Source organism: Polyergus mexicanus, unplaced genomic scaffold (genome assembly GCF_030449975.1).
Source record: "Polyergus mexicanus isolate NDT 795.1 unplaced genomic scaffold, iyPolMexi1.0 SCAF_1, whole genome shotgun sequence".
Classification (NCBI taxonomy): domain Eukaryota; kingdom Metazoa; phylum Arthropoda; class Insecta; order Hymenoptera; family Formicidae; genus Polyergus; species Polyergus mexicanus.
This window is the reverse complement of record NW_027223321.1, coordinates 11,887,392-11,899,379: the sequence shown is the minus strand read 5'-3', so window position 1 is coordinate 11,899,379 and position 11,988 is coordinate 11,887,392. Positions and strand designations below refer to the sequence as shown.

At 36.6% G+C, this 11,988-nt stretch overlaps 1 protein-coding gene across 1 annotated transcript; it reads left to right on the top strand.

Annotated features, from left to right (window-relative positions):
- The first annotated feature begins 1,536 nt into the window (after positions 1 to 1,536).
- On the top strand, positions 1,537 to 10,018 carry Ogre (optic ganglion reduced). Its single transcript, XM_070299766.1, has 4 exons — positions 1,537 to 3,244; positions 5,207 to 5,314; positions 6,005 to 6,160; positions 6,840 to 10,018. Exons 1-4 carry the CDS (start codon positions 2,996 to 2,998, stop codon positions 7,419 to 7,421), a joined length of 1,095 nt encoding a protein of 364 aa, XP_070155867.1. The 5' UTR covers positions 1,537 to 2,995; the 3' UTR covers positions 7,422 to 10,018.
- The last annotated feature ends 1,970 nt before the right edge of the window (positions 10,019 to 11,988 follow it).

Sequence of the window (11,988 nt, the reverse complement as noted above, 5' to 3'; positions counted from 1 at the left end):
GAAATCAAAAGAGCTTCTGATATATTTTTATATATTGTACATTTCGTATACAAGAGAGATAATATAAAGTTTGTTAACGTTAGAGGAATAAAATTCTCTGCCCATTTGTGTAGATTATTAATATTCTTATTAACATGTAGCTTTTTTGAAAACTCTTGCGCGAAACGGCAAATACAGAAAACCAATATTTTCTCGCTAGAAATACGTCGGGAATTCTCACAACCTTTGATAAGATAAGGTAAACATCGCGGCTGAGTATTTCAATATCCTCGAATGTATTTTGTACATTTCAGTAGTTCGAATATATTCTATTTCTATACGATAACAATGTTTTTTTGTATGTACAGCTACTGTCTGTCTTACGCATCCTATCGCGCGATCATCTCTCTCTCTCTCTCTCTCTCATTAATGTTTTCACGTCGTTGACAAATACAAAAGGTATGCACTACTGATTGCAAGCTGCGAATGATTGAAATAATTTATTTCCATGAAAAAATAAAATTACTGGCAACTGTAATAATGTTTTCAGTCAAGATTAGGTGCGGTTACAGTCTGATGAGATCTTACACAACAAAGTGTAAGAAGTTAAATTATTATAAAAATTAATTGTAATTCTATATGTATATATTTTTTGGACTATCTCGAATTTATATCCTTGTATGTGTGCAAGTATTGAAAAAATATTTATACTAAAACAAAAGTAAAATAAAATATTTTAACGAGGTATGCGCATTTCTTCAGCAATAATTAAAATGTCTATATAACATGTACATAATAATTACATCGTATTATTTACGAAATTTTAACGTGCAACTATTGATGTACAATACGCGCGTCCCAAAATGCAAAGGCGAGTCAAAGGACCAGACCGCACAAAATCTCTCGTGTCTCGACTTCCCTTCGCGGATACCCGCGCGAGGGGTGCTCCCCGGGCTATTCGTCCCTAAATAAGTATATACTGGCGTAAGACGGGGTCGTCCCCTATTCACGAACCAAATGTGCCGCTGTGAAAAGGATCATCATGGTAGTAATAACGTCGGACGGACGAGAGCGCGCGCGCGTGACGTATACTATAGAGCAGCACGCATTATAGCGTACAAATCGAGAGGCGTGCGTCGGCCCCCTCCGACGATATTCCCCATCCTCGGGCCCATCTCCCCCTCTTCCCCTTTCCATACACGCCGCTATGGTCTCCCCTGGGTACGTTCGTCGAGAGTGCCCTTCTCCGCCGCCCTCCTCTCGACGACACAACAAACAACCGCGACTTCTCGTCAGTTGCCGCTCAAGATATCGCTACGTGCGTACGTACGCACGCATACGCATATCGACACTCGATGCCGCGGCTGTCTCACGGTATTTTCTGTGAGAAAAAAAAATCATTTATTCTTCCCCGAGAAAAAGAGAGAAAAACGGAGAAAACGAGAGAGCCTCGGTCGCTCTCACAATTTTGTTTCGCGTTGCGCGTGCATGGAAACGAAAGTGAGGAGGGGGACTTTGTCGAGAAGGGGGACGGAGGTAGAGTAAGGGAGAGAGAGAAATAGAGTGAGAGAGAGAGAGAGAGAGATATGGTGACAGAGGGGGGGATCGGTACGATTGACAGTTGGTAGTTAGTGTCGCTTCCTCGATACGCGACGGCGTTGCTCGGACACGTTGCGTTCGCTCCTGGTACGATTCTCCAGAGTATCCGAAGGTAGTCGAGGGGAACGGAGGAGCGCGAAAAAGGGGGGAGGGAAGAAATTAACGTCCTCGAGAAGGGGAACGCGGATTTACCTTAACCGCGCGTTCCGCGATCGCGAATTGGAGGGATCGTTTGAGAAATCGAGGATAATCGTTGATCGAGATCGAGAGCGCTTAAAGGAAGAGAAACAAGGATAGGGATCGCGAGGAATCTCGTAACGTATCGGGACGCCGCGTTTATTTACACGTAAAGTGGCACGATCGTGTGTTAGCAGGACGCATTCCTTGTACAATTACTGAAGGAAACTGTTCGATTGCCTAAGAGAATATACAAGATTACGCAACGAATTCTTTTCGATTAATTATTCGACAAGATCATAAAAAAAGATAACACATCCAAGAGAGAGAGAGAGAGAGAGAGAGAAAGGATATCCCGTAAGACTAAGAAAATGCGGAAACGGCGAGGATAAAAAAAGAATTTAGAAAAAAGAAAGAGAGAGAGAGAGAGAGACGGGAAGAACGACAAAGACGCGTGCCGTCTTCTCCCTCCCCCGTATCGGCGAGTTTTTATTACTCGCTCGCTAAAATGATTCACACGAGCTCGTGAACCAAAAGCCGCCGATCTCTTCGCAGGAGGAATTGGAACACGTCGAGGACTCGTCGGCAACTCGTCCAACGTGGTTCGGTGACCTATCTCGCACGCAGAGCCGAGGGGAAGGAAGGATCCCCGGCGGGGATACAGAGGGTTACGGAGAGAAAGAGAGGCAGTAAAAGAAGGGCAGGATAGGAGGGAGAGAAAAAACGAGAGAGAGAGAGAGAGAGAGAGAGAGAGAGAGAGAGAGAGAGAGAGTGACAAAGAGAGGGGGCAACAGACGAAGGGAAGCAAAGCGGCAGAGCACCGGGAGAAGGCGAGACGGAAGACGGAGGAGAAAAAAGGAGGGAACGGTAGAGGAGGCAAGCCGCGTGGACACAACCGTGCACGCTCGTGTCTCTCTCTCTTGTTTCGTTTTGCTGCTTTCGTTCGCGCGAGAACGCGGTGGATGAGCTACGCTCGTTAGTGCCGGTTGATGGTACTAGTCTTTCGTGGTCGTCGTTGAAATTTCTACGTAACGGGAAGGAGAGAGGTGACTTTGGACCGTCTATTCGCACGTGGTGCTCGTGGCCGTGGTGGTAGTAGCAGCAGCGGCGGTGGTTGGGTGGGTGGGGTGGCTGTTTGACAGCACGCGGTGATCCCTCTCCTTCTTCGAGATCGGCAGATTTTCCGCCGTCAACGTCGGTCCTCTCTCGTCGGCAACGATAGCGAGACACCGACGCGATCATGTATAAGCTACTAGCAGATTTGAGCCGTTACTTGAAACGGCAGGAGATTATTACGGATTCTATGGTGTTTCGGATGCACAACCACTTCACCACGGTGCTGTTGTTCGCGTGCTCGATAGTGCTCACGGCCACCCAGTATGTCGGTAACCCGATCTCCTGCATCGTCCAGGGTCTGCCTACGCACGCCATCAACACTTACTGCTGGATAACTTCCACCTTCACTATGCCAGATGCGTTCAATCGGCAGGTGCGTGTGTGATTTTCGATTGTGTACCTATTCACCGATCGTCCTTGATCCTTGCGGGATCGTCGCTGCCCCTCCCCCCTCCCCCCGCCTCCCCTTCTTGACAACCTTCTCGTCAAATCACTTCCTGGATATTCCAGTTAATTATATTGCAAACGCGCTATGTCCTTAAAATTATCTCTGCATCTAACAATCAGTCAATATGTCAAGATAAACAGCACTAAAAAAAAAAAGACTATTGCTAATGGAATTGTTGAGGATGCATAATACAGATTAGAAGTGTATTTTTAGAAAATTAACTTGTCTCGAGTTCCTTTTGGTTTGTAACATTCTTTTATGTTAAATCTTCGATACGTAAAAAAATCCTTGATCTTTACATTCTTAAATTACATATATTTTACATATGTATTGCATTCTTTTTTAAATCGAATATTTTAATAATGAAACTATAAATACATTGTGCGTTATTTTTGATAAGAAATCGTTGATGAAAAATTGATTAATGGATGCTTAGATGATGGATCGGTATCAATTAAAAAAAAGACTAAATTAATTAAAAATTAAAGATTAAAATTTGCGCAGGTGCATCAGTTTGCTGAAGCTGTTAACGTTACATAGCATTATTAGACAGCGTACAATGTACATTAATTTAAATCTTGGAACAAGAAAGTAATCTTTATAGTAGCTCTGTAGAAAAAGCTATAACTATTAACTGTATCGCTATAATCTTTTTCATATTAAAATATCTATTAACTATTTGCCTCAATAGAACCGCCGTGCTGTTTTTTTTTGTTTTTCCCCCCCCCCCCTCCTATATCGATTGTATCGCCTTACATATTGCTTTTGATATATGATATCGCGTTTCGCTGTTATAGAGGTTTATTTGTCACGTTTACAGTTTTGATATAAGTCTCAGCAGCGAGTAATATAATGAGCATTTGATTTCCATACGCGATAAATCTGGATCTATAATTTCCTACGTATATCTTTTACTGGGTGAATATTTTTACGTATAAAAATGATATTTATATAATACAATGTGTCGATAAATAATCGCGGCGTCGAAAGTTGCTGTTTACGGTTACCGCCCCACCAATCTATTCTATGATTGAAATAAAGTATCGAGGAATTATCATTTTTTTTTTCCTCGGAATATTTGAGAAATATGGAAAATAAAGTAAGTGACGGAGAGATGCCATGACCACGGCCAATGATGACGGAATAATTAATTCAAGATATATGTATGCTGGAATGTGGCAGGCGGTCAATTTTAATTAAAATATATACATACGACAATTGAGATTTTTAGATTCATACACGCACGCTTCTATATATTAATGGCATAGAGAAATCGATGGAAAGCCGTCTAAAACCGTTAGCTGCAAGTTATTAGACAATACATTAGACAATATGTCTAACTGTAATCCTTATATATTCTCTCACTAATTATACTTGGAAATCTTTTTTGATCATCTATGTATTTATAGACGTGTAAGGATCCCGGTTGCCTCGTTTCAAGCTGAAAAAAAGGACAATAAAAATTATATATATATATATATTGATTGACTGCGCGAATTTCTCTTGATTAACTTTGCAAGAAACAATGATCCCCAACTATTACAATGAATGAAGGCAATCTTTAATAAATATATTTATATCACATCTCTTTTGAGAGATTAATTTTTGTATATTGGCGTGATACAATTCTCTTAAAATCAATGAGTCTCTTTAAAAAACATGAAGAATAGTTTTTACAGAAGGTAGATTTTTACACAGTCATGTAAAAAATTAATTAACAAGAGATTAATTTGTTCATGCGGCTGCGCATTGCGAGAATATTGCGATAATGATATGCTTAGATAAGAGTTAATTTTTTCTCCCCTTATCCGAGGAGAGTCAAGTGAGACTCCATTGCGCGATTGGTGTCATCGTTATCATCCCTCTAAAAGTATCGCGTGTCCGCAGGTCGGCGTGGAAGTCGCCCATCCAGGAGTAGCCAATGACTTCGGAGATGTCGATGCGAGGAAATATTACACGTACTACCAGTGGGTCTGTTTCGTGCTGTTTTTCCAGGTAAGCGTATCCCTTTATCGGCAATCTATCACACGTACACGAGGTGACGTGCGGATCGAGTCGCGCGCGCCAGACAAGAAAGAGAATCTGCCTCCTTTCTTTGTGTTCATCTGTCTTTCCGCTGATCCGCGCTTATCTCTTATATCTGGCGGCCGATTGCGGCCCACGTGGACCTCCCAGGCGTGGGAGGTCTTTCAGCGCGATACTCGTTAATAAAAATATATATGATTTAAATTGTGACTATATTAAGTTAAAAGCAGAGTAGTTACTAGTTAAACATTTAAAAGTTAAGTTAAAAATTTAGTAATCTTTAATTTAACTTATTGTTAATTAATTTTAAACGTGTTAACTTTTAAATTAGTCATCTTTAAATGCATTAACGTTAACTTATTAATTTTTTTAAGTTAAAATAATTCATCGATATTAAAGTCGTATGAAAATGATTGATCGTGATGCGAATATTTAATTTGTTGTATAACAAGTTTATCGGATATGTCGATTCGCTGTTGGATAGAGAATTAACTTTTGACTTTAATTTTCAATTAATACAATACATATATCCTGCACATCGCGATTCCGTGGACTCTTCGATTCGATCAGTATCGTGCTATTTATATAACGATTGATATTTTCTTCTCCCTCTTCAATTCACGCAACATTTATTTATTTATTTATCTTTTTATTAATTAGGCGATTTTATGCTATGTACCGCAATGGCTGTGGAACTTATGGGAAGGTGGTCTGATAAACGCGCTGGTCATGGGAATGAATCACGGCATGGATACCGACGAAAATATCACGAAGAAGAAGAGCGCTCTCATGGATTATTTAGTACAGCACATCAGGGTAAGAATATAAATATAAATCGGACACACAATTCATCGAACAAAGCGAATTTCGGCTTGGCGGATAAGATGTTTAAAAGATATCATCATAGGAAAAAAAAAAGGAATAGAAAAAACAAAAACCGTACTTAGGTAACGAGTATCTTGCCGTCCTCGGTGGTCGTTGTCGATAACTAGCTGGTTTAGCTATTCAATAACATCGCACGTGTCTTTGTTATCATTTAACTTATCGCCTCTCTGGAATTGTTTTCAAAGCATTCTCTGAGGTTGAAATTAAATATGCAGATAATCATGGAATAGAAATCATTTAAAAAAAAAAAGGTATGAAATATACATAATCTTCACCGTATATAAAATACAAGAATAGATGCAAATTAGTTTTGTAAAATTTTTTATAAATATAAATATATAAGAAGATAACTAGTAAAGATCTATATCGATATATTAAGTACAATCTTCATTTCTGAACGTGAAACAGAGTTAAGCTGCTACCTCTCATATATTCAGTACGCTATATTTACTTGATAAATAGATTATGCGAAATGTCAGTACCGTTTAGTCGGAATGTTAGTGGAGAAGGTGAACATGTGACGAGAGAGGGGAACGACTGCGTTAAATCGTCCAATTCGTCCTCATTGAGTCCAATTTGCGTTAATTCAACGACGAATTGCTGCTTACAGAGTCACAACACGTACGTGTATCGGTACTTTGCCTGCGAGATTCTATGCCTCATCAACATATTCGGTCAGCTCTATCTGATGAATCGATTCTTCGATGGTGAGTTCTTCAGCTACGGTCTGCGAGTGCTGCAATTTTCAGACACGCCGCAGGAGGAACGTGTCGACCCCATGGTCTACGTGTTCCCACGTGTCACCAAGTGCATCTTCCATAAATATGGTGCCTCGGGCACGATACAGCAGCACGATTCCCTCTGCATATTGCCGCTAAACATCGTCAACGAGAAGGCGTATATCTTCATCTGGTTCTGGTTCTTCATACTGGCCATCATGTTGATCGGTCTCTTGGTGTACAGAGCGATGATCATTTTCGCGCCGATGATACGGTCGAGGCTGCTGCACCTATCGACGAGAATGCTGCCGATCGAGATCTGTCAGAGCGTCAGCAAGAAGGTCGACCTTGGTGACTGGTGGATACTCTATGTCCTCTCGGCCAACATGGATTCTCTCCTCTACAGGGATTTTCTCATGGAGTTTACGAAGAAGATGGCCAATACTACTAATTCAAAATCCGTGAGCGCGTAAACGCGGCCTCTTAGACGCGTATTCTGACATGGTTTGCGCCCGCACGCTGACATATAGTATACGCGTATGTATAGTACGAGAAAATTACTTAGTTTAAAACCGATAAATACGGACTGATGTTCGCACCTCGCGATGCGTACTTTTCTCTGATCGCGCATCCCAGCAAATATTTTCGCGCTATTGCGCTAGGATAGGCACACATAGATATATGTATTTTCGTATATTTCAAGATTACCTTCTAAAACGCGTATAGATTAGAAATATTATTATTTTTCAATTGTTTATTTCTTGAAAAATTGAAAGGGCGTTGTGAATTATCTATTAATCTTTTCCAAATGATCATTCTTTAACATTTTAGACATGTATATCTCAACTTTTTCGCATTCGGCGGAAAATTTTATATCACGCATATCTATATTTTGCTCAAACGAATAATTCAATTATATATGTATGATATGCAAGTTGCTTGGAAAAGATTAATATATGCAATAAGATTAGACTCAGTCTCAAATGAGATTTTTAGTGAATTAGTTTTATATTTAGGATATTTAGCACGTATAAAGCGCACGCGCTAAATATAAAATGGAACACAACGATCCATTCAAAGAGCAGTATTTTAAAAAATGATTCGAACGCAATATCTTGACGCATGAACAACGTAAATGGAGATTTAGTTCACTAGTGTAACACATCCGTCATGTATATAATATAATAGACACATAAAGGGTGTTTTCGTTTTAAATATTCTTTCATTATTAAAAAAGCAGAATGACAATACGAAAACGTTATGTGATTCATAATTAATTTTTCTTTATTTCTAAACAGAATTATGGTTTGTTTACTGTATAACATTTTTTTTTCTTTGTCTTTAAGAGTTAAGATATTAAGTCTTACGATTCGAGATGAATCTCTTTGTCGATACTCGATGAGTTAATTTCATATATTAAAGGATAATTTTTGGGATTTTCTTTTATAAATGCATCTACACATCTGAGGACCATTACTATTTTGTTTCATGAACGATTAATTCAATTGGGTAAAAACCATACATTTATATTTATATTATCCTCGTTCACCGGTTGCTCAAAATGTAATGACTCTTACTTCATTCCCACAGTCATGTTCGAAAATTTGGTACGTCGATCGTGACGACCTTGCAAGAAGTACAGCGTGTAATCTAATGATTAACATCGGATCAAACGATTTTCGCTGCTTGTTTGTATAAAACCGATGAATTTGTAATTTATCGTGAGATGCATGTCACGAACTTATCAGTGATATATGCATCGCTGTTGTTCCCTATGTCAATTATGAGAGAAGAGGCTACATTATAGAAAATTACGCAATTTGGCGTATACAAATATTCGTTGACTATAATACATGTTTGACAGTATTCTCAATTTTAATTTTAGCGATATACAATAGTTTAGTATCGACCTTATCCACTTTGGTATCGATTTTTCCATAAGCTCGCTAAATTTTTATGATTAATTTTTATATAAAAATATAAATTTTTGATCTCTTGAATATTAGGAAGTTGCAAATAAAAGTGAATAAGATATATCTTTAATATTTCCTAAGAAAAATCGATTGTAAGTTTGTCGTACAACCTGTCATCTAAATTAAGGTCGAGGATTTTAATATTACATATATAGAAAATATATGATATATACAGCATATCTCTATTTAAAACATATCTTTTTCTTTGTAATTGACGAAGAACGAATTATTCTCGCATTGAGCCACATCCAGGCGCATTCACGCGTGCGCGAGTTTGTATGATACTTTCGCTGCCAGACGATTGCGTCATCTTGGACCGCAAGAAAACCGTGACATGGCTTAGCACGACTGGTAATGGTGACTGTACGAAGATCGCGGTGACCAAAAGTATGCCTCTTTCATGCGTAAAGAAGCATTTTTATTTTAATCAATTCAGAATTCATTCATCAGTCACACTTTATATGTGCATATTTTGTATCTATTAACTTATGTAAGATGTGATAAATAATGGCAACGCTCGAGAGACTAAAAAAGAGTAGAAGTCATCAAGGAAAAACAAGAAACTTTATTGCCGACTTGTTTGTTCTCGAGCATCGGTGCACTTTGTGCAAGATCTTTTTGCCCATTTGTGTTCCACGGACAACACGTGTTGTCGAGATAAGACTTCCACTTATTGTTAGAATCGTGGATTTCGTCCCCGTTTATAACTTTTTAGAATATATATATATATATATATATATATATATATATATATATATATATATATATGTATGTATGTTATATGAACCTGATTGTATATCTATACGAGTAAAGATGTGTAAAGATTAAATTCTGAACAATTTAAACATCAGAGTTTTTTCTGCTTCCGCCGTATACGTGGGACAATGCGGAGATTTCAACGCTATGCTTGTCGATACGCAATCCTCCGTTAAGGTCTCTACACACCGACATCCAAATCACATTTATGTGGCTAAAAATTTATAAAATAATTTCACAACATGTGATGATTGCCCAAATAATTTTAAATAAATTTTTGCAACGCGTTATCTTCTTATGAAGAACAAAAAACGAAATATAATTCACAATACTAACGCAAATTTTTAATTGATATATGAATCTGTTTGTTGCCTCGTATTATGAAATGCAGGAACAGATATATTAAAGATAAATTTTCATAAAATTAACAAATATTACATTGGAAATTTTGTGTATTTTTTTGATAATATTTTACGAGATTTTGTCTCTCTATTAAAATATAATTAAATATATTTAGTAAAATTATAGAATACAGTTATTTTTTTAATTGACTCATATTTTATTCAAATTTGAATTTAATGAATAAATTATGATCATTAGAATGAGTTCTTAATTCACATATAAAATCGCTATAAGAAGTTTAACAAAAAGTTATTAAGATTTTTAAAATATGCTACTATAGACATTGTCAACAAGATATGGGATTATTTCTGCAATTTGCCAGATACATATATTATACATATTTCATACGGCATAAAAAATAAAACTTTAAAACGCTTCTAGCATTTGCGATTTAAATAGACGTCGCGTAACCACATTGAAACGATTAGATGACGCACTTTCCAGGTTTGCCTGTGAATAAATTAAACCTCAAGCAGCTGATAAGCTACGTATAACGATTACCCAGATAGACTACTATATAACTAACACGATTCTAGAACTTTCGCAGAATTCTAAAAAAAAAAAAAAAATTATATATAATCTGAAAAAAGTTTTAGTAAATTAGTCGTAAATATCGGAAATTTTTATGTATTTTTTATATATTAAAGAATATATAATTATAATTTAAATATATACAATATTTCTTAAGCGAGCCAGTATTTTTCTTTCAAGTGTCCCAAACGAAAGGGTTGATTGTTAAAATAAAATGATATCGCAAACTTACTTTCATCGGAGAAACATCGTCCCGATATGCTTCTCTTCTCTTCTCTTCTCTAAAATATTATTTCGCGAAAGAGAAAATACGTTGTAGATATTTGATCGACATGTTTTATGTATCTTTCACGGAGATCCAATCAGTTCGACTTCATCATTTGACGCGTGTAATTCCAGCGCATCTGGTATAACGATTCACGCACGTTTATAATTAGTTGCGTGACAGACAAGTGACATTGTTTACATACGGTACATATGGTTTACACATGAACGATTGACGTAAGAATTATTAGTCGCACGGCACGATATCACGATCGTGATATACACACAACGCGGTAAAAAAACAAGATGATCGAAATTTCCCACTGCGTAGCAACCATGCTCTTGATGTTTTTTGTAATTATCGGTAATTAATAAAGTATGGGTAATGAGAATTCGCGAGTACAGAGTTTTGTAAAATTGAATTTGCTGCGAATTACTCGACGCATTAATTAACGCATGCGGCATAATTGATACAAGGTTGACAAAAATAATGTGCTAAATAATATAAAATTAAACAAGATCGAATAAAGCAAAATCAATTGCAGATATTTTCTCAATTTAGAGATAAATTTAATTTAGATGCTCTAACGTGTTTTTCAATTAGTTATCATTTCCAAATATAATTTTATTATTGATAATGATTATTAATAATTAAATTCCAAGCTTTATTTTATCGAAAAATATATAGTTTATATATATATATTTCAAAATAGTAAACATTTATATGTATCTTTAATGCTCGTTAAAATTATATTTTATATAGTTTATTTAATAATTCAATTTTATGTTCTCTTAAATCTCGGATTTGTGATAATGTTGTAAAATGTTTCTTTTTTAACTATTTTATATCTAGAATAAACTAAAAAACTTTTACAGAATAGGATAAGAGAGAGAGAGAGAGAAGGAAATATATATGTTAATGCAACATATATATATATATATACTTGTGATTAATTAACAGAACTATATAAAAGAAAATTGATGGCTTTGTTATAGGCGCCCTCTGCTCAATATCTATTAAATGCTCGATGTCTGCGTCGGTACATGTTCTTCGATTAAAATTACCGACTATTTCATTGCACAATATCTAGAAATCTAAGAAATTTAATCAGAT

What these genes read in the sequence shown, in the direction of transcription:
- Ogre (XM_070299766.1), top strand. Translation starts at nt 2,996, where the DNA reads ATGTATAAGCTACTAGCAGATTTGAGCCGTTACTTGAAACGGCAGGAG. An exon ending in CAGATGCGTTCAATCGGCAG is followed by an intron (nt 3,245 to 5,206) that starts GTGCGTGTGTGA and finishes GCGTGTCCGCAG; the next exon opens with GTCGGCGTGGAAGTCGCCCA. An exon ending in ATTTAGTACAGCACATCAGG is followed by an intron (nt 6,161 to 6,839) that starts GTAAGAATATAA and finishes TGCTGCTTACAG; the next exon opens with AGTCACAACACGTACGTGTA.